The 24,067-nt window shown below is 40.3% G+C and overlaps 1 protein-coding gene across 3 annotated transcripts in view; it reads right to left on the minus strand.

Annotated features, from left to right (window-relative positions):
* PEX5L (peroxisomal biogenesis factor 5 like) overlaps positions 1–24,067 on the minus strand; it is a 185,147-nt gene that overhangs the window by 57,820 nt on the left and 103,260 nt on the right. For 2 of the 3 annotated variants that reach the window (XM_032630787.1, XM_032630788.1), the window contains 4 exons: positions 22,631–22,825; positions 19,381–19,504; positions 17,509–17,605; positions 7,103–7,198 (listed from right to left, as the gene is read on the minus strand). In XM_032630787.1, coding sequence (XP_032486678.1) covers positions 7,103–7,198; positions 17,509–17,605; positions 19,381–19,504; positions 22,631–22,825 — 512 coding nt within the window. Of the gene's footprint in view, positions 1–7,102; positions 7,199–17,508; positions 17,606–19,380; positions 19,508–22,630; positions 22,826–24,067 lie in introns of all 3 variants that reach the window. The other variant, XM_032630786.1, reaches the window with a different exon arrangement.

Consider the following 24,067-nt stretch of genomic DNA (forward strand, 5'->3'; position numbering starts at 1 on the left):
CAGGTGTGCTGCCTGCCCGTGTGACCTCCTCTCTCCTCTGTTGACACAGCACAGGTCGCTCTAGGGATCTCCGTTCCTGAGCCCCTGGGGCTCCTTCCCTGCTTCTTACTTCCGTGCCTCCCAGTGCATCTTTCCCAGGGACCTGTTGTAGCTGACAGTGTGTTTAGGCTGCTGGCTAGGAAGAAAATCCAGGAGGAAGTATGGAGGAAACTCCTTCAGGGAAGAGGCACTTTTTTTAAAGGCCCAAATAGAAGTATTTGGCTCTTTGTCCTAAAATTACAATACACTGAGCCGAGATGAAATTGCAGTGACAAAATGTAAGATATGCAGGCAAAAAGCTTCACCCACATAAGGCCTCACAAGATCTAACCATTCAACCTGGGCTTAAGCAATGTTAGTCTTCGCACATAAACAGGTTCCCAGGTCACATAAAATATGCAATAACTGTGCACGTGGTGTTAGTTGTCTTTAGTAGAAGAGATGGAATTTTAGGGCATTTTAGCTCAATGTTAGCTGAATCGCATGTTGTCAGGTATTACATAGTGTAAGTATAGCCTAGTTCATACCATACAGAGTATAAAACATGCCCAATGTTACTCCATGGCAAGATCGGTTGGTGTTACCTGCATTGTAATAAATGTGTCTCACTGACTGACACTGAGACTGAGACAGCCACAGAGGACACTTCAGTACAGTCCCTGGTAGAAATCCATATGTCACAGACAGAATTGATTGTTTACATCAGCTATGAAAATGCAAATACTAAATTACATTAGAAGGTGATACGGCACTTTATAAGCAACAATAGATAGAAGTGTTTCCCACATTAGGTGATTAACAACTAGCCATCCATCCATTAATTCAACAAATATTAAATACTAGGTACTAGGCACTGTTTTAGATCTTGGGGTACAGTGTTAAGTAAGAGAGAAGTTTCCTTTCCTCACAGAGGTTACATTTTAAAGTGGACAGAGAACAAACAGATAAATAAAAACAAATAAGGAAAGACGAAGTGATAAATATAAGGCTGGAAAACAAAACTCTAGGTGCTGTGATAGCAACTGGTGGTCAGGTTCAGCTTTTCTGAGGTGTTGACACTCAAGCTAAAATTTGAATGACAAGAAGAACCCTGCCACATGAAGATCTGGGGGAAGAATGTTCCCTGCAGAGGAAAGACAGAGTGGGGCAGAACTAGAACAAAACATTTCACAATTTGTATGGAAACACAAAAGACCCCGAATAGCCAAAGCAATCTTTGTTTTTTTTTTTTTTTTGCGGTACGCAGGCCTCTCACTGTTGTGGCCTCTCCCGTTGCGGAGCACAGGCTCCGGACGTGCAGGCTCAGCGGCCATGGCTCACGGGCCCAGCCACTCCGCGGCATGTGGGATCTTCCCGGACCGGGGCACAAACCCGTGTCCCCTGCATCGGCAGGCGGACTCTCAACCACTGTGCCACCAGGGAAGCCCAGCCAAAGCAATCTTGAGAAAGAAAAACGGAGCTAGAGGAATCAAGCTCCCTGACTTCAGACTATACTACAAAGCTACATAATCAGACAGTATGGTACTGGCACAAAAACAGAAATATAGATCAATGGAACAGGATAGAAAGCCCAGAGATAAACCCACGCACATATGGTCACCTTATCTTTGATAAAGGAGGCAAGAATATACAGTGGAGAAAGGACAGCCTCTTCAATAAGTGGTGCTGGAAAAACTGGACAGCTACATGTAAAAGAATGAAATTAGAACATTTCCTAACACCATACACAAAGATAAACTCAAAACGGATTAAAGACCTAAGTGTACGGCCAGACACTATTAAACTCTTAGAGGAAAACATAGGCAGAACACTCCATGACATAAATCACAGCAAGATCCTTTTTGACCCACCTCCTAGAGAAATGGAAATAAAAACAAAAATAAACAAATGGGACCTAATGAAACTTCAAAGCTTTTGCCCAGCAAAGGAAACCACAAACAAAATGGAAAGACAACCCTCAGAATGGAAGAAAATATCTGCAAAAGAAGCAACTGACAAAGGATTAATCTCCAAAATTTACAAGCAGCTCATGCAGCTCAATATCAAAAAAACAAACAACCCAATCCAAAAATGGGCAGAAGACCTAAATAGACATTTCTCCAAAGAAGATATACAGATTGCCAACAAACACATGAAAGAATGCTCAACATCAATCATTAGAGAAATGCAAATCAAAACTACAATGAGATATCATCTCACACCAGTCAGAATGGCCATCATCAAAAAATCTACAAACAATAAATGCTGGAGAGGGTGTGGAGAAAAGGGAACCCTCTTGCATTGTTGGTGGGAATGTAAATTGATACAGCCACTATGGAGAACAGTATGGAGGTTTCTTAGAAAACTAAAAATAGAACTACCATATGACCCAGCAATCCCACTACTGGGCATATACCCTGAGAAAACCATAATTCAAAAAGAGTCATGTACCACAATGTTCATTGCAGCTCTATATACAGTAGCAAGGACATGGAAGCAACCTAAGTGTCCATCGACAGATGAATGGATAAAGAAGATGTGGCACACACATACAATGGAATATTACTCAGTCATAAGAAGAAACGAAATTGAGTTATTTGTAGTGAGGTGGATGGACCTAGAGAATGTCATACAGAGTGAAGTAAGTCAGAAAGAGAAAAACAAATACCATATGCTAACACATATATATGGAATCTAAAAAAAGAAAAAAATGGTCATGAAGAACTTAGGGGCAAGACGGGAATAAAGACACAGACCTACTAGAGAATGGACTTCCGGATATGGGGAGGGGGAAGGGTAAGCTGGGACAAAGTGAGAGAGTGGCATGGACATATATATACTACCAAATGTAAAATAGATAGCTAGTGGGAAGCAGCCACATAGCACAGGGAGATCAGCTTGGTGCTTTGTGACCACCTAGGGGGTGGAATAGGGAGGGTAGGAGGGAGGGAGACGCAAGAAGGAAAAGATATGCGATATATATATAACTGATTCATTTTGTTGTAAAGCAGAAACTAACACACCATTGTAAATCAATTATACTCCAATAAAGATGTTAAAAAAAATCAGTCCCTATGCTCACCTCTGTTTAAACATCTGTCAAATAAAATAATAACTGTTTAAAAAAATAAAAGAGAGTGGGGACAGCAGGCAATGAGGCTGTTGTGCAAGAGGAATAGAGAGCAGAGCAGTGCCCCTGGAGCTTGTGAGGGGATTAGGCGCAGAAGGAGGACCAGGTGCCAAGTCATGAGGCAGGATGATGACCAAAAAATATGAGGGTTTAAGAATGGAATAGAATGTGAAATAGAAGGAATATTGGCATCAGTGATATAAAAATGGAGACTTTGGAAAAATTCAACTTGCTCCAGGCATGGTTTTCATCTGGGTCTTACTAGTGTTTGGAACAGTCTCTGATGAAGCCAGTCTGTGGTGCCATTCTTTATTGGTCTTGAAATGAAGAATGTGGCACTTTTAGTTCTCTTAAGAATCTTAGACTCTAATAGTGTCTATAGTTTACCACTTCTTCCTTGATTACCAACGTAATACATGTTTATGATAGAACATTTGGAAAATATAGATAGCTAATGGAAGAAATCACTCCAAATCCAGCCACCCAAGGATAACTACTGTTAAGGTCAGGGCACAGACTCTCTTTATGCTTATACAGTGCAGTGATTCAGAATATGGGCTCTGAAGTCTGGGTGAAAATCATGACTTTGTAACTTGCTAAATGAGAGTTGTTCATTTTCAGTCTATCTTAATTGCTTATAAAATGCCACGTAACTGTCTGCAATATCTTTAAGCCTCAGTTTTCTCATCTGCAGAATGAAAATAGTAATATTACCTTCCTCATAAGACTGCTTGGAGGATTAAATGAGAATCCACGCAAAGCTCCTGAGGGAGTGCCTGGCACACAGTATGTATTCTAACCTGTTAGGTATTAAGCTACTATCATTTTACGAATTTGGGATCATATTGTAAAACTGTCAATAAATAAATTATTCTAACATGTTAGGTATTAAGCTACTATCATTTTACGAAGTTGGGATCATATTGTAAAACTCAGTATATAAATTATTCCAATTATCACTAGACATTTTTACACGATGTTAAATATTTTTCTATGATGTAGTTTTTAATGGTTACATAGCATTTTATTGTAGAGATATTAACTTAGTTAATTCTCTGTAATGGGACACTTGAGCTGTTCCCAAATTTTCACTATTTAAAAAAATTCTACAGATAAAATGTTGCAAACTTTTATGATTATTTCTCTAGCATAAATTCTGAGAAGTGGCTGGGTCAAGGGACATGTATATTTCCAAGACTCGGATCCGTTTTATTATGTCTTCTACTATGGATTTAGATTAAACCCTGGATAAGAGTAATGCTGGGAAGTAAGTAGTTCACATGTGTGTGCAGTTTTGAAGGTCTGATATACCATCAGCTTAGTGAAACACAACCCCCGCCCCCATGCCTCGTGCCTATTTTCTGCACACCTGTTCACACCTTCCCGTCAGCATCATCCGCCCTCATTCCTTAAGGAAGCTTCTCAGTTCCAGGCTTCCAGCTGAGCAAATGTGCTTACAATTTTCTGCTTTGCTGGGAATTCTGTACTTACCATTGACTTCACTTGAAGATACAAACGTATAGCATTCTTAGTATATTAGACATCCAAGCCCCTCATCTTATAATGAAGAAACTAAAGTAGAAGGGAGCAAATGTCTTGTCTGAGTCGGTCATCTGGTCCATGCCATTGTTAGACAACTACTCAAAGCTAGCTCATTCCTTTATCTCTTGTACCTAGTTCAGCAGCCAGCACAAATGTTTGCTGAATGACTACTTCAAGTAACTTACAGCATTTTAGGATTTTGCAGCTGGAAAGGACCATAGAGGTGTGGAAAAATGAGACTTATATTGGTTAATGAGATGTTTGTTGTTATTTAGTTATTAGCAACAAGTTGGAATAACAACTCTGGTCTCTCAATTCCAAAGAGACAAGGAGAAGCCAGGAGAAAAAAAGGCTTCCTGGGGTGAATGGGTGTCATGTAGAGAAGGAATTCACCTAATTGTGCCTTGTTCCAGAGAGGGCAAAGCCAGGCGTAAGAAAACTGGTAGTTGCTTGTAGGCCAATTTCAGCCTAATTCAGGGAAGAGCTTCTTTAATTGTTAGGACTGTCCAAAACCGAAACAGGTTTTCTTGAAAAGTGAGTTGCCCTTAATTGAAAATGTTCAAGTAGAAACAGGGTATGTTTGAAAAGAAAAAAAATTGTTTTGTATGCCTGGTTGGGATAGATGACTTCTAAGGTCTCTACCAAAACTAAGATTAAGTGACTTTATGAATAGATAGATACACAGATGGACAATTTTTTCCTTGTTGATATGTTACTTTGTAACTAAGTCTTTGTAATTAAGTCTTGAGTTTGAACTCATTGTCTCATCATAAATGGGACCAGAGAAAGTAACATACCACTGTAAAGGAATTATGCTCCAATAAAGATGTTAAAAAAAAAATAAAAATAAATGGGACCAGATAAAGTCTTTACTGCCCCAAGATTCTATGGTTCTAAATCTTCTTCTTTTTAATGCTAATTCAGTGTCCTATACACAGTAGGAGCTCAAAAGAAACTTAAATTAGCTCTTAAGTCTGGAAAAATCTACATTTAAGATAAACTGAGCTACAGGCCCCATGCAGTTGAACTTAATTGAACTCAGCTGGTCTCAATCAAATCAGTTGCTCACGTTCAAGAGCACTAAATATGCCTTAACTTTTAATTAAAAAGGTTAAAATTAAAAGAAGAAATTTGGGTGGATTGTATTGTGATGAGATAAAAGTGTTCTCTTATTAGGTTTCTGAATGATGATAGGAAATTTGGCTGGAATTATTTCCTAGAATATAAAGAATCTTTTTAATATTAAATTGCAAGTGTGATTTTAATTGCACTTCAAGTATGGAGTTACTGAAAGACTGCCCGTAGTATAATAATTTCATCCAAATTCTAGAGGTAAGATGGCCACATAAATGAACCATATTACAGGAATACTTTCAAGTTTCAAGAGTTCACATTAGTAATAGAAATAGAGGTCCCGGCAAGTTCATACTTGGGTTGGGTGAAAAGCTCAACTCTCAAATAGTCTTCTAGCAAAGCTTTGGTGAGAATCATAGATGGCACCTGTGATGCACTCTTTGCACTTTTACCCGGGAAGGAAATGCATAAAAAACAGCAAAGGATACTTTTTTTTTGGCTTCCCTTTTCCCTTTCTTTCATCCTTCTCTCTCCCTCTATCTCTCTTTAGAAGGCTAAATAAGGAAAGTAATGTTCAAATTAAATGTTTCATTTGATTTATCAACATTGTCATTGTTTTGGACACGCTTAACAGTAAAATAAATTATGGCTCAAGTCAAGATGGGCTATCCATTGATTAGAATATCTCAGCCCTGCCTTTTTCCCCCACCCAGTTAGGAAAATTTATACTATTTCAGGGGTAGTAAAACCGTCTGTTTCAGACATTGTGCTAGATGCCAGAGAGATAAAAACATCAGGCATGAACCCTGGCTTCACAGAAGCATAGCAAATGCATAGCATAGGTTCATCATGGGATACACGCAAGACTCAGAGTTTTCTGACCCAAGACTCCAGAAGTCACTACTAATCTACGACAGAATTGGCATAAGAGGTGACATCTATTAGTCACCTTGGGTGGGAAGTCAAAAGTTCTCTGGTGGCCTGCCCTGGTGGCACAGTGGTTGGGAGTCCACCTGCCAATGCAGGGGACACGGGTTCGTGCCCCGGTCCGGGAAGATCCCACATGCCGCAGAGCGGCTGGGCCCGTGAGCCATGGCCGCTGAGCCTGCGCGTCCGGAGCCTGTGCTCCGCAACGGGAGAGGCCATAACGGTGAGAGGCCCGCGTACCGGAAAAAAAAAAAAAAAAAAAGTTCTCTGGTAACATGCCTCATCCCAACAATCATAGTCATGATTATTTCATGTCTATAAAGACCCATTTAGTATGTATCCTGCTGAAGTTTGATTTTTTGAATTCCACTCTCAGAAACATAAAACAGAAAAACAAACCAAAAAACTTACCTCCACTGCTGCTTTTGCCCTTTCAAATTCCTCTTCTAAGGAGTGGTTTCTGGAAAGCAATGCACTTCCCCAGCGTTGTTCTTTGGTCAGTCGAGCCTGAAATAAACCAAACACATGGTGTTATTTCAGAATCACATAATACAAAAATGCAAATATTTTTCCTTTTCCCATAGTCCCCTAGAGTTTAAGAAGCACCTTCAACTGATGCCATTTTTGGAGTACTTTGCAAGCATGAGGGTGTCCAAACTGGGAGGGTTCATGCACGTGTCTTCGAGCAGTGAGTCTCAGCCCTGGTTGTATTAAAAACAACGCCCAGGCCCAACCTCCCAAAGACCTTACTTTTCATTGGTCTTGGTTCAAGGCATTGATATTTTAGTAAGTCTCCCCATGTGATTCTAATATGCAGCTAAGATGGAGAATCTCTATTAGTAGGCTAGACCTGGAAGCTGATGTTCGAGCTTTCAGCTTGTTAGGAGGACCAGCCTCAGGTGAAACTGTGAAAGTTGCAGACAGGGAAGGTAGCTGCTAGGTCTTTCTCCTTATACTCAGCTGGGCTTCGTGCCGAATTCTCTTTCCTTTGCCTTATCTCTACTGGCACACATCTGTCTCACGTCCCATTTCCTCAGGACATTGCTCTCTGCTCAATAATACTCACTTAGATAAAATCATGTCTGGTAATGCCAACTGCTATGTCACAATTAACAGGCAATGTGATATACATCTTAACTTAGCTAAATGCAAATATTTCCAGAAGACCCCCCCACAAAGAGTTTGCTGGAATTTAAAAAATGTTATTATTTTAAATTTCACAAACAATGAATACATTCTTTTTGAAAAAAATTAATCATGGAAAATAAGAGGTATAATTCTAGACCTTTTTTCTTTGAAGTTACATATATTTACGCACCCATAGATAGAATATCACAACATCTTTCAAAAAGCTTTTTGAAACATGAATGGTATGCTGTTCTGTGCTTTACCTCTTTCTACTCAACAATGTACCTTGGAGAGTTTCCACATTTTGTACTTACAGATCTACCTCAGTCTTTCCCCAGGGATTTCCTAGTAAGTATATACGGTACTTCGATTAGAGCTCTATGAGCATTCAGAGTGTTTCGATTTTTCTCCACGTAACTGCTTGCTTTCTTCTCTATCTTCTTTCTCTGCTGTGAGGTCCACCTGGATAAGATTTTGTCTGATAACTTTTGTACTGCCCCATCCCAAGCCCAGGGCCTGACAAGTGATGCATGCCCCAAGGATGCCTGTGGATGGACTGCGGGAGGAGGGATTGCACTGCTAAGGCAGCTAGGTCTGGGGAGAAGGAGGAGAGAGGCCCGGAGTGGAGTCCCCCGCCCCCTTTCATTGCAGGGCAGGCATGGCTCCTCGGCCAGATGGTACATTGCTGTCCTGCAGGGATGCTCAACCTCCACTTCTATGGGAATTACTTGAACAGGCTTGGGTCCCACCCCAGACCAATGAAGTGACCTCTGAAGGTGGGGCCCAGGAATTAAGTTTGAAAATTAAATTAAGTTTGAAAAGCTCCTGTGGTGATTTTGAAGAGCAGTCATGTTTGAGAACGAAAACTACAGTGAAACTTTGCTCTTCACCCAGCACTTACCATCTATTCCGCTCAGCTGCTTTTCATTCTTTCTCCACGATCCCTGGTCCTCAGGAGGAACCCCCTTCTTTAATGATTATACAGTGGGAACACCAGGGCTCACTAAATGCCAGATGCTGCTTCAAGTCTTTTACTTACTACAACTCACGTTGTCTTTTCAGCAGCCTGAGGTGGGTCCTACCATTAACTCCGTGACTTTGAGGCACAGAGAGCAATTAAGTAATTAACTAAAACCTGCCCCTAGTCTCACAGCTAGTTAAGTGGTAGGGCTGGTGCTTCTGGGCCATGTGCCTAACCACTGGACGCACTGCCTCTCACAGAAGGCTGTGCTCAACTGGCCATTTTAGGAAGATGCAAAACATAGAAAAGCTGTCCCTTGGAGTTCCATGCATGGCTGAGGGTGTTAGCCAAGAAGCCGTCTCAAAGAGTGTGGGCTGAAAATAAAAATAAAGTAATAGGAAAATTTCTGAGCATAAATAACAGTCTTAGACTGCATTTTGCTTTAATGAATGTGAGAGGTTAATTTATTTGAACATTAATATGTTTTCTCCTCCTTGATATATTTATTCCCTGCTGTATCCCTGGCATCCCCTGCAAATAGCTGGTGCTCCATAAATAATCAGCAAATATTGGTTGAAAATATGCTGTCAGGGAATATATGAATGACTGAATTAAAGATATTTCTCTCAAGGTCTCCTGGCCAGTCTGGAGTCTAAAGAGGGTTTATAGGAGATTGGGAGGGACTTGATTTTTTGTCCTATGCCTGGAGTGGCAGAGCTCTGCTAGCAAGCCCTGGTTCTGGGGGTGGGGAGTGGCTGCAGGATGCCCAGGTGGGGTGCCTAGTAAAGGGCAAGGCCTGTGAGCAGCTCAGGGTTGAGACCTCTGGAGCAGCGCCTGTGGTCCGAAACGGGAGGGCCATGAGGGCTGGTAAGGGCCTGCCCTGGCATCAGTGCCTTGCTCTCTGGTGGGCCAGGCCCAGTGGCCATCACGAACAAGCATCCTCCCTTATTCTCTGGGCCCTGTGGAAGCTACTACCTTATTCTAACCCAGACAATCGAGGCAGGAAGGGGGAGATTGATACAGGTTCCAGAGATCAGAATGTGAACATATCTTTTGGGGGGCCACCATTCAGCCCACTTCAACCCTCATCTGACGCTCTTGGGTGACAATATATTTGATTAACAAATATAAAGGTGCAGATGATTTATAACCTTTTAGAATTGATAGCTTGTTAGGGTGTTATAGCCTGGTAGAGAAGTTAACCCCAAAGATGACAGGACTTTACTGTCATGTAGAAAGTTAATCAGTCTTACATCTAACTTGGTAAACTTATTTTGGCATTTCTTTCCCAACTGGCTATATACATCTCTGTTCCTTAATCCTTTGCTTTTGGAACCAACTCTTTTGTCTTCCTGCTGGTTCCTTCATGAATGAAATACACAAATAAATTTTTAAACATGTGGCCACATAGTAAGAAATAAACTTTGTGCATTTATATAATAATGTCATGAATGACATTAGGAGAAGAAAGAGAAAGCACTAATATTTCTTCCCAAGGCACCTCCTTTTATTAGAGGCACTTTTCACCAGTGAAATATGATCTGCCTTTCCTGTGAAGCCTGACCTAACAGGACTCCATTACTGTCACTGGCTTCCCTTCATCAATGTTTCATGACCCAAGTGGATTATGAATCACAGGATGCAAAGCGTACCATATATCAGGAAGAAGAGGAAAATCTCTCTCTCAGGATTCTAGACTTACAGTTCATATTTTCTTTTCTGCCTAAAACAGCAAGTGTAAATAGAGTCTTACTGTGCAAATGAAATTTTATTTTGATAGTGCAGTTACTATTTAGATAAGTGCTATTTTCCACATTGATAGAAAAGCTTTATGTTATTACTGATTCAAATATTATCTACCTCACATTTTAAAGACATTTATTTTGCCCAAGGAAGCATAAAGTAAATGTTATAAAATATAAGAAGGTAGTGAATGTAAACAGAGGCACTTTTCAAGCTGAGAGTAGTATACATCTAAAGATTCTGAGACTTTTTAGCAACTCAGCAGCATGCCCAGACATGCTGATTTAGGACTGAGAATGAAATACAGACTATAACACATAGTAAAGATCAGACTTCTTTTCGAACAACACTTTTTAAAAAATTTATATCTAATTTCATGACAGGCAAAACTGTAATATGGGAAAACGTATAAATAATGCTTGTAAACTGCAGGTATTTCTTAGTATTTAACTAGAGGAATGATAAACAGGACAGTTACACCTGTAAGTCTGAGTTGTAGTTATTTTGGTAGCACAATGACTATAATAGCAGTTCTCCAGCTTTAGCATGCATTGGAATCACCTGGAGGTCATGTTCAACCACCCTTTGCGGGGCTCCACGCCCATGGGTTTCTGAGAGTAGGTGTGGGGTGGGCCGTAGAATCGTCTTTTCTAACAAGTTCCCAGGTGATGCTGATACTGCTGGTTCAGGCACCACACTGTGAGAACTTCTGATCCAAAAATTGACATTATGTGCACGTAGGTGGAGCTCTGGAGTTCACAAATATACTCTGATATAGGCATTTCTTTTCTTCTTTGCATGATTTTGAAAAATGCTCCACAGTTAACAGCAACCTCCTGGAAATGCCTTGGCTTTAAAAACAGCATTTTAATTGGTTTAAGCTAATTGGATTTTAGGGTATTACAGTCTCCAAAGAAGAAAGCATTTAATTCCCCCAGCTGTTGATTGCACTGAATGATCGGCACTAGGTGAAGGGAAAGAAGAAAGAAATAAATCACCCTAAAAATAATATTATGCTTTGTTCTCTTTATTCAAAATTATGACTGTGATCAAAATTATGATTTGCAAATGACTGTATTTGTGGCTGTCATTGTCCTAGCATAATTTTGTTGGCTACCCTCTGTAGCAGTTGTTGATACCTTTCCATACAATTGCTAGAGATTTTCCACAGAAACACATTTTAAAAAAGCTCAGCATCTTTCCAAAAGAAATTGAAGGAGAAAAGGGATCTGCTTAACTGTAGAAAAGAAAAATATAACTAGCAGACCTTATATAACGGCCATTAAAAGCATACTCTTGGGCTTCCCTGGTGGCGCAGTGGTTGAAAGTCTGCCTGCCGATGCAGGAGACACGGGTTCGTGCCCCGGTCGGGGAAGATCCCACATGCCACAGAGCGGCTAGGCCCGTGAGCCATAGCCGCTGGGCCTGCGCGTCCGGAGCCTGTGCTCTGCAACGGGAGAGGCCACGACAGTGAGAGGCCTGCGTACCACAAAAAAAAAAAAAAAAAAAAAAGCATACTCTCTGAAGTCAGACTGCCTGGGGTCAAATCCTGGTTTACCATTTACTATTAATGGTGACCTTGAACAAATTAATCTCTATAATCCTCAGTTGTTGTTTTTTCCTTTTTTTTTTTGGCTGTGTCATGCGGCCTGTGGTATCTTTTTTTTTTTTTTTTTTTTTTTTTTTTTTTTTTTTTTTTTTTTTTATGCGTTACGCGGGCCTCTCACTGCTGTGGCCTCTCCCGTTGCGGAGGACAGGCTCCGGACGCGCAGGCCCAGCGGCCATGGCCCACGGGCCCAGCCGCTCCGCGGCACGTGGGATCCCCCCAGACCGGGGCACGAACCCGTGTCCCCTGCATCGGCAGGCGGACTCTCAACCACTGCGCCACCAGGGAAGCCCAGGCCTGTGGTATCTTAATTCACAAACCCTAGGGCCCTTGGCGGTGAAAGCATGGAGTCCTAACCATTGGACTTTCAGGGAATTCCCAATTCTCAGTATTCTCATCTGCCAAGTGTATATTCACTTATGGAGTCCATGTAAGACTCAAGTGCAATAATTCATGTAAATAATACACACAAAATGCTCAGTACATAGGAAGTGCTCAATAAAATTGGCTTTTGGGACTTCCCTGGGAGTCCAGTGGTTAAGACTACACCCTCCCAATGCAGGGGGCACGGGTCTGATCCCTGGTTGGGGAACTAAGATCCTGTACGTCGGCGACGTGGCCAAAAAAAGAAAAATAAACAACAAAAAAATTGGCTTTTGTTATTATCATTTTTCTGGTTAGCGCTTATCAGGTGTGACTTTGGAAATTCATTTAAGAAATCTGTGTTTAGAACACTTTTGTTTAGTGGTTTTTACAGACAAGTTGGACTCATGCTAGAAGAGATCTTCTGAACACTTGCCTCATTAAGGTGGTCAGGATATTTTTTCTTAATCAGTCAACAGACATTTATCATTGAAAGCATACAAAAAACCTGTACCTTATGTGTCAAGAGCAAATTCCCAAAGTTTTGTGCAAAGGTGGGCAGCACATGGTTCCCATCTTCCTCCAACTATGAAATTCTATGTTATGGAACACCAAGGCAAGTCAGGGCTGATTTTTAAAGGGGATGGACAGTCTATTAGCATACTACATAACTAAAAATTATTTTTGGAACTAGCCTCAAAATGATAAAAGAATAAAAATTTGTCCTTTTTTTCTGTCCTTTAACCATTAGCTTCTACTTTTGAATTTTGTAATTTGACAAACATTTTGTTTCTCCTTTTTGTTAGCATCCCTTATTTTTTCACTTTAAAAAGTATTTGGTGAGTACCTAGTATGTGTAGATTTTCTACTATGCTGAAAATGATCTTCAGATTTCTTTCCGTCCTTTTTGCTTTCCTGCTGTTCTTGTTTTCCTGCCTTCTTTGCTTTGTTCCTTTCTTCCATCTTCGCTTGCTTTCTTCTTCCTCATTGGCAGCTCACTGTGTGTGGCCAGGAGGGGTAAAGGGATATTGATGTGGCTCCTGTGCTGTCCTCCGAAAAGCAAAACTGTATTTACAGTGTACTATCTAATTGTTTCTACTAGACATAAAGGTCTTCATACTTCTTATATTCTCTCTCATCTTTCTAACTTTTCCACTGCCTCACTTATGGCTTTACGGATAGTAGACATTCAATCTCATTTGTTGAATTGAAATGGAACAAAATGGAAGCCATTAGCATTTCTAAGAGTAAGAGGTTGAGAATGAATTTGGGAGGGGAGGCACGAAATTGTGTATGGCCTCAGATCGGGTGACAATCCTAATTCATCTTACAAAGTTTCTGGAGGAAAGTGATATTCTTTAAAATCACTTAACTCATATTAACCCTATAAACTAAGTAATAATCAGGGCTTGCAATGAGAAGGGAAATCGATGGTCTTGTGAGTTCTCTTAGGGGGATAAGCTAGATGTGGCTGATAGGAGGTGATGTGTGATGAAGAACAAAGGCTTTAGAAGCTGATGGGTGTGATTTGAATGCTGGGTCCTCTCCATTCTAGCTGAGTCACCTTGGGAAAATTACTTCTGTTCTCTAAGATGCATTTTTCGTCTGAGAAATGGAGATAACATGAATTCCCAAGATTATTGTAAACGTTTCAAATAATATATTAGAAATACCTTACATTTCTATTAACATGCATTTCCTTTAACATTATTCCTTTAAAAATTTAGAAAACATATCTGCACTTTTAAAGTTTAGATTGTTCTGGTTTGGGATACTGCCAACTTGATGGAATTTTGACAATGTGGAAGGAAGCATTTGCTCTGCCCAAATCAGCAAAATCAGAGCGTTACAAGATTGTGACTCAGTATTTGGAGAGCCTGGCTGCCCCACCTTCTCATGAAGTCCAGCTTAGGGTGGCAAGAGCCTGTGTTGGAGCGCTCCTTCCAGGGTCCAGACTTGAAAAAGAAATGCGTGAACCATCACTCTCTGGCAGAAGTTTCTTTTCTTTTGCCTCACCACTATCTCATTTATGGAAAAGCTAATTTTATATCATTACCTTCTGTGTTTCTCTTCAATGTTTCAAATATTTTTTAATTTTTCAGATTGCACGATTTCTTTAAATAATTAACTCCAGGGAATATAAATAACACAGTTTGCATAATATCAAGAAACTTTATTCTTTAAACATACAGAGATTATATAATTTATTATAATCTCCTGCCACTCTGATTAGTATATTCAAAACACTATTTGAAAGAGACTAGGCTATGTTTTTCTTTTTCCCTACCTTGAAAATGAACAAACATGAGAATTCTCATTGAGAGCTTTCATTCTCTTTGTGATTCTGAAATATGATTTTTGAGCAAAGCTTGTAAATAGCTCCTCACCTGTTGAACTAAGATAATTTTATGTTGGCTTCAGGGAGAAGAAGATATTTCCTTGATTTTCCTATGAACCATCTGAGTGACTGGAGCAGTAACAACTTTTGGTAAGCTGAAATTGTTTACTTGAATAGTTTGCAAGTCAGTTTAAGTCAAATTTTTATACCATTTCATCATCTTATTTATATAAAGAGATCATATATTTAAGAGCAGTATGCTTCTAACAGTAAAAACACCTTTCTGTCTTTTATTACAAGTAGATGAGTCTATTCTCTTGCTGTTCCATTTGAGTGACTTAATATTTTAGATGATTAAATCCCAAATTCATGAAATTTTCCTATTTAACCATAGGCTGGAATTAAAACTAGGAGATTACAAATTTCCTTAGTTTAGGCAAATCTTGTTAAGTAAACATGCAGTGTTTTTTAAGAAAACAATTTAAGGGATGAATGCTTTACAAATAATTGGTAACCTTCTAAAATAATTCACTATGATTTATCTAGACAGAACTATCTCAGGGCATTTTACATTATATTTTGGAGGACAATGTTGGGTATCTCATACAAATTTTCCAAAGCACATTGTGTTTTCTTAAAGGCACACCGGTGGGTAAGTGGAAGGGCAATGTGGTGGGATGAAATCAGAAAACCAGCAGGAGAGTAGCAGTCATTGGAATAATAAGATAAATGCATTGTGGGTCTCCACGGCAACCGAGGACCCCAGCTGATCCTCCTTCCCTCCACCTCCGTGTGGAAGAGCCCACCTGTGCCATGTCTTACCCTGCTGCAGAGACTAGTGTTCTCCTGCTATATTAAATTGTTCCAGCGACTTCCCTGGCGGCAGAGAGGTTAAGAATCCGCCTGCCAATGCAGGGGACACGGGTTTGAGCCCTGGTCCGGGAAGATCCCACGTGCTGCGGAGCAACTAAGCCCATGTGCCACAACTACTGAGCCTGCGCTCTAGAGCCCGCGAACCACAACTACTGAAGCCCGGGCGCCTAGAGCCCATGCTCCGCAACAAGAGAAGCCACCACAATGAGAAGCCCGTGCACTGCAACAAGGAGCAGCCCCCTCTTGCCGCAATTAGAGAAGAGCCTGAGTGCAGTAACGAAGACCCAACACAGCCGTAAATAAATAAATAAACAAACAAATAAAAAAAATTGTTCCAAGGATTCCAGTTTACGCAACAGTACCAATTACTTAGCTGAGTCTAAATCTCTAATGCACTTATCAAGAAACGTTTCTCTAATAAATGTTATCAACTTGCTTTTTAAAAAGATACATTCAGAATGAACAAAGATGAAGAAAATACATTTTCACGCTACATTTACAATTCATTAAGCTTCCCAGGGGTATTTGTTCTGGAAGTTAGCTGACTTGTTTTCCTACTGAGTTCTGGGAGCAGTAATGCCCGCCTCTCTCTTGTGGAGGGTGAGGTGCACGTGGAGGTGCTGTTAATGGCCTAGGTTTCCAGATGCCTTCCATTTCCTAGCTGCGTCCTCCTGCCCTCTGCCGCTTACTGGTGTGAGTGCGTCGACAATTTTCCTTACTCTCACTGTGCCTTAGTTTCCCCCTCTATAAAATGGGGTTAAAAAATACACTTAACTCATAGAGTCATTGGTCAGGATCAAGTGAGCTAATTAATATGTATTAGAAGGCCTTTTCATAGCACTCAATAATATTTGCTATTATCATACTTATCCCTTTACTCACTTCAGACAATATATCTTCCCTCTTAGTTTCAATACCTTATCTAGTAAACTCAAGAAAATCTCTCTTGCTCATTTCATCCCACTTATTTCCAACTGGATTGTAGATGCGTGAACGTGGACACATTTCTTAAGAGATCAAGGCTGTACCCTTGCAAAGTGTTTGAGCAAATGAAAACACTGAGGCTGATGGCCCTTCTTGGCCTAGCCAAGGTCACTAGTCACAGGCAAACCAGTTACACTGAAGTCGAGGGTCAAGTAGCAGACAGACAGGTCTGGTACATGCCCTACTTCCACTGGTGATTAGTTGGGTGCCCCTGTAAAAGGATTTTGACTTTACCAAGACTCTTCAAAGACCTTTAAAGTGAGTCCAATAAAAATTCACAGGATTACTTGAGTATTAGATATAATATATGAAAAGCACAAGCTCCCTAATACTTAGAGGGTACTCACAAATGGTAGTTCTTAGTATTATCATGATTGCTAATACTATAATTATTTATTCCTTAGCAACAAATTTATTTTAATGTGACAGTCAGGATGCTGATGTGTGAGTATCTTGGTCTGTAGGGCAAAGTTGTGAATGACTGCTCAAGATGTAATTTCCTCTTGTTTGTGCCTGTTACATAAATTGTGCTAATACTGGAGTAGAACAGATTTTGTATTGGAAAATAATGTAACAGTAAGTGGTAGAACAAGGAAAAAGTGCTAAGTACATGGTGAGTTCATTGACACATTTTCCAGCCAAATCTATCTATCTGTCTTTCATCAGTTATTTTAAGCATTGAGATAGATACTGAGTGAGAAAGCATATGAAATAGAAAATACGGAAAAAATACTTCAGATTTTTCTGGTGAAATTTTAAATATTTATGACATAAATTATCTATTAGTAAAGATAGGTGCACTGAGGAATTGGTTTTGTTACCTGTGTTGGAGGCACCAATTCCAGCTCCGCAGCCGACTCAGAGTTCAGGGCGCTTTTCCCACCACTCAGTTCTGGCTGAGATCTGTGCTCTGAGGACCTACAAGGGACACATGGAGGAAATTAATGTAAATCGAGAAGCGAATTCACCTAGAAACCCAGTCAAGAAATCTGGTTAATTTGGATCGTTGAGAACCATGGTAACAAAGCTCTCAACAGACATTTGATGAAAAAGATAACATATATTTCCATTATAAATGACCACGTTTGGAATTTAAGTGGCTGCAATGTGTCAGGTGTTATTCTCTCTGACTGTTTTAGAATTCAGGTCAGTTACATGCAAAGAGTAAATAAATGCAAAACCATTTTTGTTACAGAGTTCTGCTTCATTAAAAAAGTAATTTTTGGGTGGGGAGGGGAGCTTCTCACAAAGTGTCTTAGTGAGATTTGATCTTTATATAGAATTTGAAATGTCATAATAAATGGAGATGTGTGATGGGCAACCGGAGTCTGAAACATGCCGTCCTTTAGGAAGCTTTAAAAACATGGTAAGGGCCTCCCTGGTGGCGCAGTGGTTGAGAGTCCGCCTGCTGATGCAGGGGACACAGGTTCGTGCCCCGGTCTGGGAAGATCCCTCATGCCGCGGAGCGGCTAGGCCTGTGAGCCATGGCCGCTGAGCCTGCGCGTCCGGAGCCTGTGCTCCGCAATGGGAGAGGCCACAACAGTGAGAGGCCCGCGTACCGCAAAAAAAAAAAAAAAAAAAAAAAAACATGGTAAAATTCAAGTGGCTAGTTTTTCTCATGGGCATCCATGGAATATACTTAATTAGTGCATTATCCGACAGTGGTGATTAAGAAAGTCAGAAAGGTTACCTGTGTAGCCAAAAACATTTAATTTAACTATTATTCATGTTGTACATTGAATATACACATATGTAAAATTACACATGCACGTAATTTGATTGACTGGCTCAGTTACATGTTCAGAAAATTATCAACAAATATTAGGCAAATATTGAACATTAAATTATGAATCTACCAAAATCCTTATTGGCTGAATTTTTTTTTTTTTTTTTTTTTTTTTTTTTTTTTTTTTGCAGTACGCGGGCCCCTCACTGCTGTGGCCTCTCCCGTTGTGGAGCACAGGCTCCGGACGCGCAGGCTCAGCAGCCATGGCCCACGGGCCCAGCCGCTCCACGGCATGCGGGATCCTCCCAGACCGGGGCACGAACCCGTGTCCCCTGCATCGGCAGGCGGACTCCCAACCACTGCGCCACCAGGGAAGCCCCATTGGCTGAATTTTTGACAATTAAGATGAAATAATGTAGTTTTAGAAGCCACAATTATTAACATTAATAGGAGGTTATAAATGGCAGCAAGTATCTGGATTGACTTAATTCTTTGGCTATTTCAGTAGACAAGTATATGACACATAAATGGCTATTTTCTATTTTTAGTTTTTTTAAAAAATATTTTAATTTATTTTTAAAATTAAAAAAAACTTTATACAATTTTTAAAGGTTACACTCCATTTACAGTTATTATAAAATACTGGCTATTCCCCGTGTAGTACAATACATCCTTGTAGCCTATCTTACACCCAATAGTTTATACTTCCCACTCCCCCATCCCTATACTGCCCCCTCAACTGATAACTACTAGTTTATTCTCTGTATCTGCAGGTCTGCTTCTTTTTTTGTTATATCCACTAGTTTGTTATATTTTTTAGATTCCACACATGTGACATCATACAGTATTTGTCTTTCTCTGTCTAATTTATCTTACTTAGCAGAATGCCCTCCAAGTCCACCCATGTTGCTGCAAATGGCAAAGTTTCATTTTTTTATGGCTATTTTCTGATATTAAAATATCTTACCATAAAAGTTCTTTTGATCCAGTTCTAGATGAGCTTGACTTTCTCTCTGCCATGGGATGTCCCTTGCTATTTCGATCTCCATGAAACTTAACATCATCCCATTTTTCCAGTTGTGTTTGAATGTCTACTAAGGAGACAAGAAGGGGGTGAGGGGGACGGGGGAGAACACGAGGTGCAGAGAGAAGAAGAGAGATTAAGACTGAGAAGTCTTATACAAGTGAACTTTAATTAACTGATGTTCTTCTACCCCAAGACCAAAGGCTGCAAGAAAATTAATTAAAACATGTATAGCTAAATAAATATGAGACCTATTAAGAGAAATGGGATTGCTTTTACAGTTAAACAATCAAGTATATTTTTTTACCTGAATTTATTTCAAGAGCTGTGTGCATTCTGAATTTTGTGTATGAGCCCATGGGATCTGGTAAAGAATGAGCATATGCAGTACTATCCTATGGGCCTCCAGCTAAGAGGTGGCTTTGAGGCATTTCTGGCACATTTCTTGAAAGAAATTCTGTTTAAAGAGATGAGCCTTGTTATTAAAAGGAGGTGGGAAGAAACTGGGACACTTTTTACAGGTTTTGTTATAGACTACCTAATTTTTCACCAAAGAAGGGAATTTATAATGGGGATAGAGAGGAAGGAGGCAATGGAGAAAGTTAGTGTATGCTAGGATCATTGTCTCCCTGTGGCTGAATTCTTACAAAGAACCTGGCTGGTTCCCTCTCATGAACAGGTGCGTGACTGTGAACAATCCACTTAGACAACCTTAGAGACCAGTTTTTTCGTTTATAAAAAGGTAGGTTTGCAGTCAGTGTCCTCTAAAGTCGTTTAAACTAAGAATTTTTTTTTTTTTTTTTTTTTTGGTACGCGGGCCTCTCACTGTTGTGGCCTCTCCCATCGCGGAGCACAGGTTCCGGATGCACAGGCTCAGCGGCCATGGCTCACGGGCCCAGCCGCTCCACGGCATGTGGGATCCTCCTGGACTGGGGCACGAACCCGTGTCCCCTGCCTCAGCAGGCAGACTCTCAACCACTGCGCCACCAGGGAAGCCCCCTAAACTAAGAATTTTTATGACTTCTTCACAAGACATTTTCTCAAAAGCAGAGAAATGAAAGTATCATTTATGTGTTTATTATATTATATTGTAATGTATTTAACAATATACCCTTATGCATATGTATAAATTTCACTTATTGAAATGGAATAAACCTAGAGCACATGGATGATGAGGAAATAATTATAAAATTTTCCTCCAGAGAGACAGGCCTCAAAAAGTGACGTGGCAGAGGAGCGCAGATCCTGTGTGTGCAACCAGTTTGAGCAGCGTGCTGGCTCTCTTCTCTTTCTCTATGATCTATCCTTGGTGAGCTCATCTACACCCGTGACTGTGATGGCTATTCATAGGCTTCTGACTTTCAAATCTCTGTTTCCTGCTTGGTTCTCTTTCCTGAGTTCTAGATTTACACATTTAACAGTCCATTGGACATCTCTACAGAGAGGCTCCACAGTTTCTTCATATATAACAGGTTCAAAACTGAACTTGACAATTTCCACCTTGACATCCCCCGCCCCCCCCCCCCCCCCCCCCCGCCTTCTCCTCTTGTACCCTCATCACAGAGTTTGGCACATTCTATATCTCTTCCTTGCTGGCATGCATATATCTACCCAGTCCACAAGTCTTGTTTTTATTTATTTATTTTTGAACCCGTCTGCCTCTCACTATCCCCTCTGTCACTCTCTTATGTATTGTCTCCCTGCCTCCATTCCTTTCTCCACACATCCAAAAGAGAAAAAATTTTCTAAAATAGAATCTGTTGATGTCACTCCTCTGAGTAAAAACCCTTCAACCCTGCCCTCCCCACAAACTTAACGACCTGGCATCCAAGAACTCCCATTATCTGACCCCTGGTGACGCTCAGATTTATTTCTCAGTACTCTACTGTTCTTGAATACTGTAGCAGTGCTTGTATTTGCTTGAAAAGGCATCTTTCTGTGTTTGTCTACTTGTGTGTGACTCCCTTTCTCTTCTGCATCAGGAATGCCCTGCCCCTTCCTTCCCGCCTCTCTCTGACCCATATTTTTCATCTGGCAAATTCTTACTCAACCTTCAAGACTGCTCATATAGTACCTCCTATAAGGCACCTTCTATAACCCCCTGGCTGGGTGAGGGGCTTAAGCTGGGCTTTTCTTTATTGCAGCACGTAGTACATATTTTATTATAATTATTTTAATCATTTTTCTATCTCTCCACTAGACTGTAAACTTACTAAGGGGCAGAAAGCTTATATTATTTATCTTTGTATTTCCAGCACATAGTACGGAACACAACAGATATTTAGAGAAATGTTTACTGAACAAATGAATAAATTAATTCATGGCCATCTAACATGTATATATCACAGTGCTAAGCGATTTTACCTATATGTATATCCCCTTTAACCTTTGTAACTTTATGGATAAGTTACTAATATGCTCATTTTATGGATACTTACCCATCCATGTTTCCCTTGGCTTTCTGAAATAACTGTTACCTTTCTTTCTCTTAAGAAAGGGGAGCTTAATTGACTGGTTCCATGATCTGAGGTTAAGGTCTCCTTTCTCGGGGAAGATGTACAGTGGAGAGAAGTACAGGCTTTGAAGTTAATTAGAGCTTGGCTCAAATTCCAGCTCTTCCTCATACTAACTGGGATCTTGGGCAAGTTATTTAAATTTGAAAATTTGGTTCCTCATTCATTTCAAAGAGTTGTGATGAATTAACAGGCTAATATATGTAAATCACGTAGCACAGTTCTGGACATTGTAAGTCATCAGTGAATGGCAGCTGTTATTACTGTATTGGACGTATCCCCACACATGTTACATGTTACTGTTCCTTCTGGCTGTTCCCGGACCTTGGGTTAGAGTTTTCTCTTTCTAGACTCTCTTCCCCTCTAGACTGAATTCTCCTAGAGAGCAAGATTCGTGTCTTATTTTTATTGTAACTCCAGTGCCTAGTGTGGTACCTGCCATCTATCAGAAACTCAATACACATGGGTTGTACAAATAAATGTATAAATCCACACCAGTTCTGCAAAGTTGAGCTCCCCAACTGCTATTTAATCTAAGCACAAAGAAGTGTGTCCTGTCCAGTTTCCTACATAGAATTAATCTTTTCTACTGCTTTGTCCATGGTTTTAATGTCATTTGTAGAACTTCCTTGTTGTATTAAGCACAAGTGAGCAGCAGCAGACACGAGCTATTGCCTTACCTAAGTCTAGGGATGCCGTCTCTGGGTTTCGGAGAGCCTGGCCTCTCTGCTCAGCATCCGCACTGATGAGGTCAGGCCCATCAGCCTTTTTCTTGAGGGATGAGGTTTTCGATGAGGCCTCCAACTTCTTGGCTTTGGTTTGGGTTTGAGAGACGGGTTCACTCAGGTCAAGGAGATCTAAACCTGTGGTCAATACTATCAAAGATGGAAGAGGTTAAGAGAAGCTCACTCACTGCTCTGAAATTATTTTTTAAAAATAGGTTTCAGTTGGGTGCAGAAGGATTTTGTGTTTGTAGTGTAGGTTAGAAGAACCAAATTAAGTTAGCTCACCACTGATTTATAAAAATAGTTTGTATTTAGACTGGGAAGCTTGCTGCATGTCCTCCTTTATTTGTCACGGTAGAAATCTGCAGGACTTAGACCAGCCTCACCAGTGATGAAGGTTTGAACGGAATTAAAATGATAAAATTGAATCTGAGTTCAGGTACTATTTGCTTTATGGCTTTGCTTTATAAAGAGGTTTATTTCAGAGTGCAGTTTTTCCAGAGCAGAGTCAATCTATCATATTCAGAGAGATGCTTGCAAAACAGTGATGAGGAAGATTTGGTAGTTTCTGAATGTCTCTGTGCTTTAATTTCAAACTACTAAAGTATCCAGGGTATAAAGGAATGCTGTTAATAATCTTTTATTTAATTAAGCAGTTCAATCAGAAAACGGCTTGCTGTTTGGGCTCACACTAGAGAGGTATTTTATAATCCATAGTTAATGAATAGGGTACACATGTTAATGCCTTTGGTGCTTAATATGCAAATTTAAATTTCAGTGTAACAAACCATAAAATGGTTACACTTTTACTTCCCAGCAGGTTGATTACACTGTGTTAAATACTCTAATGAAGGCAGAAATAATAATTTGTTCAAATGCAAACTAGGCAAATGAGAATTAAAAAGGCAAGCTCTGTAACCCTTCATTCTTCTTTCTCGTAAGTGCAAGTGTTTGACTAGCTCATTGTGAGAAATGGAAAATTCCTATTAGAAAAAGTCCCTCCAGCCCTACCTCTCTTTCAGCCCTGGCACCTGGGGGGCTGGCTTCTGAAGTGGCCTGATGGCTTCCTGACCTAGGGTCTCTTCACCCGGCTAGCTTAGGAAAGCCACTCAAGTGACAGGCACACTCCTTGTGCAAACCCTTCCCAGCACTGTCTACAACCTCCGCACCTCTCCTTCTCCTCTTTCATCTCCCGGCTTGTCTCTTGGTAGGAAATGGATTTTTGTTGACATCTCAACACTCTTCCATCTATTTCCCACTTGCATTCAAGGCAGGGCCAGGGCTTAATTAATTTCACAACCAGGATTTCTCTGGTACTGAACGTTGAGCTCCTCATGAGCTAACCATCCTATGGGATTCTTAGGATAGAATCTTTACTCTCAGTAATCTTGC

This window comes from Phocoena sinus, chromosome 4 (genome assembly GCF_008692025.1).
Source record: "Phocoena sinus isolate mPhoSin1 chromosome 4, mPhoSin1.pri, whole genome shotgun sequence".
Classification (NCBI taxonomy): domain Eukaryota; kingdom Metazoa; phylum Chordata; class Mammalia; order Artiodactyla; family Phocoenidae; genus Phocoena; species Phocoena sinus.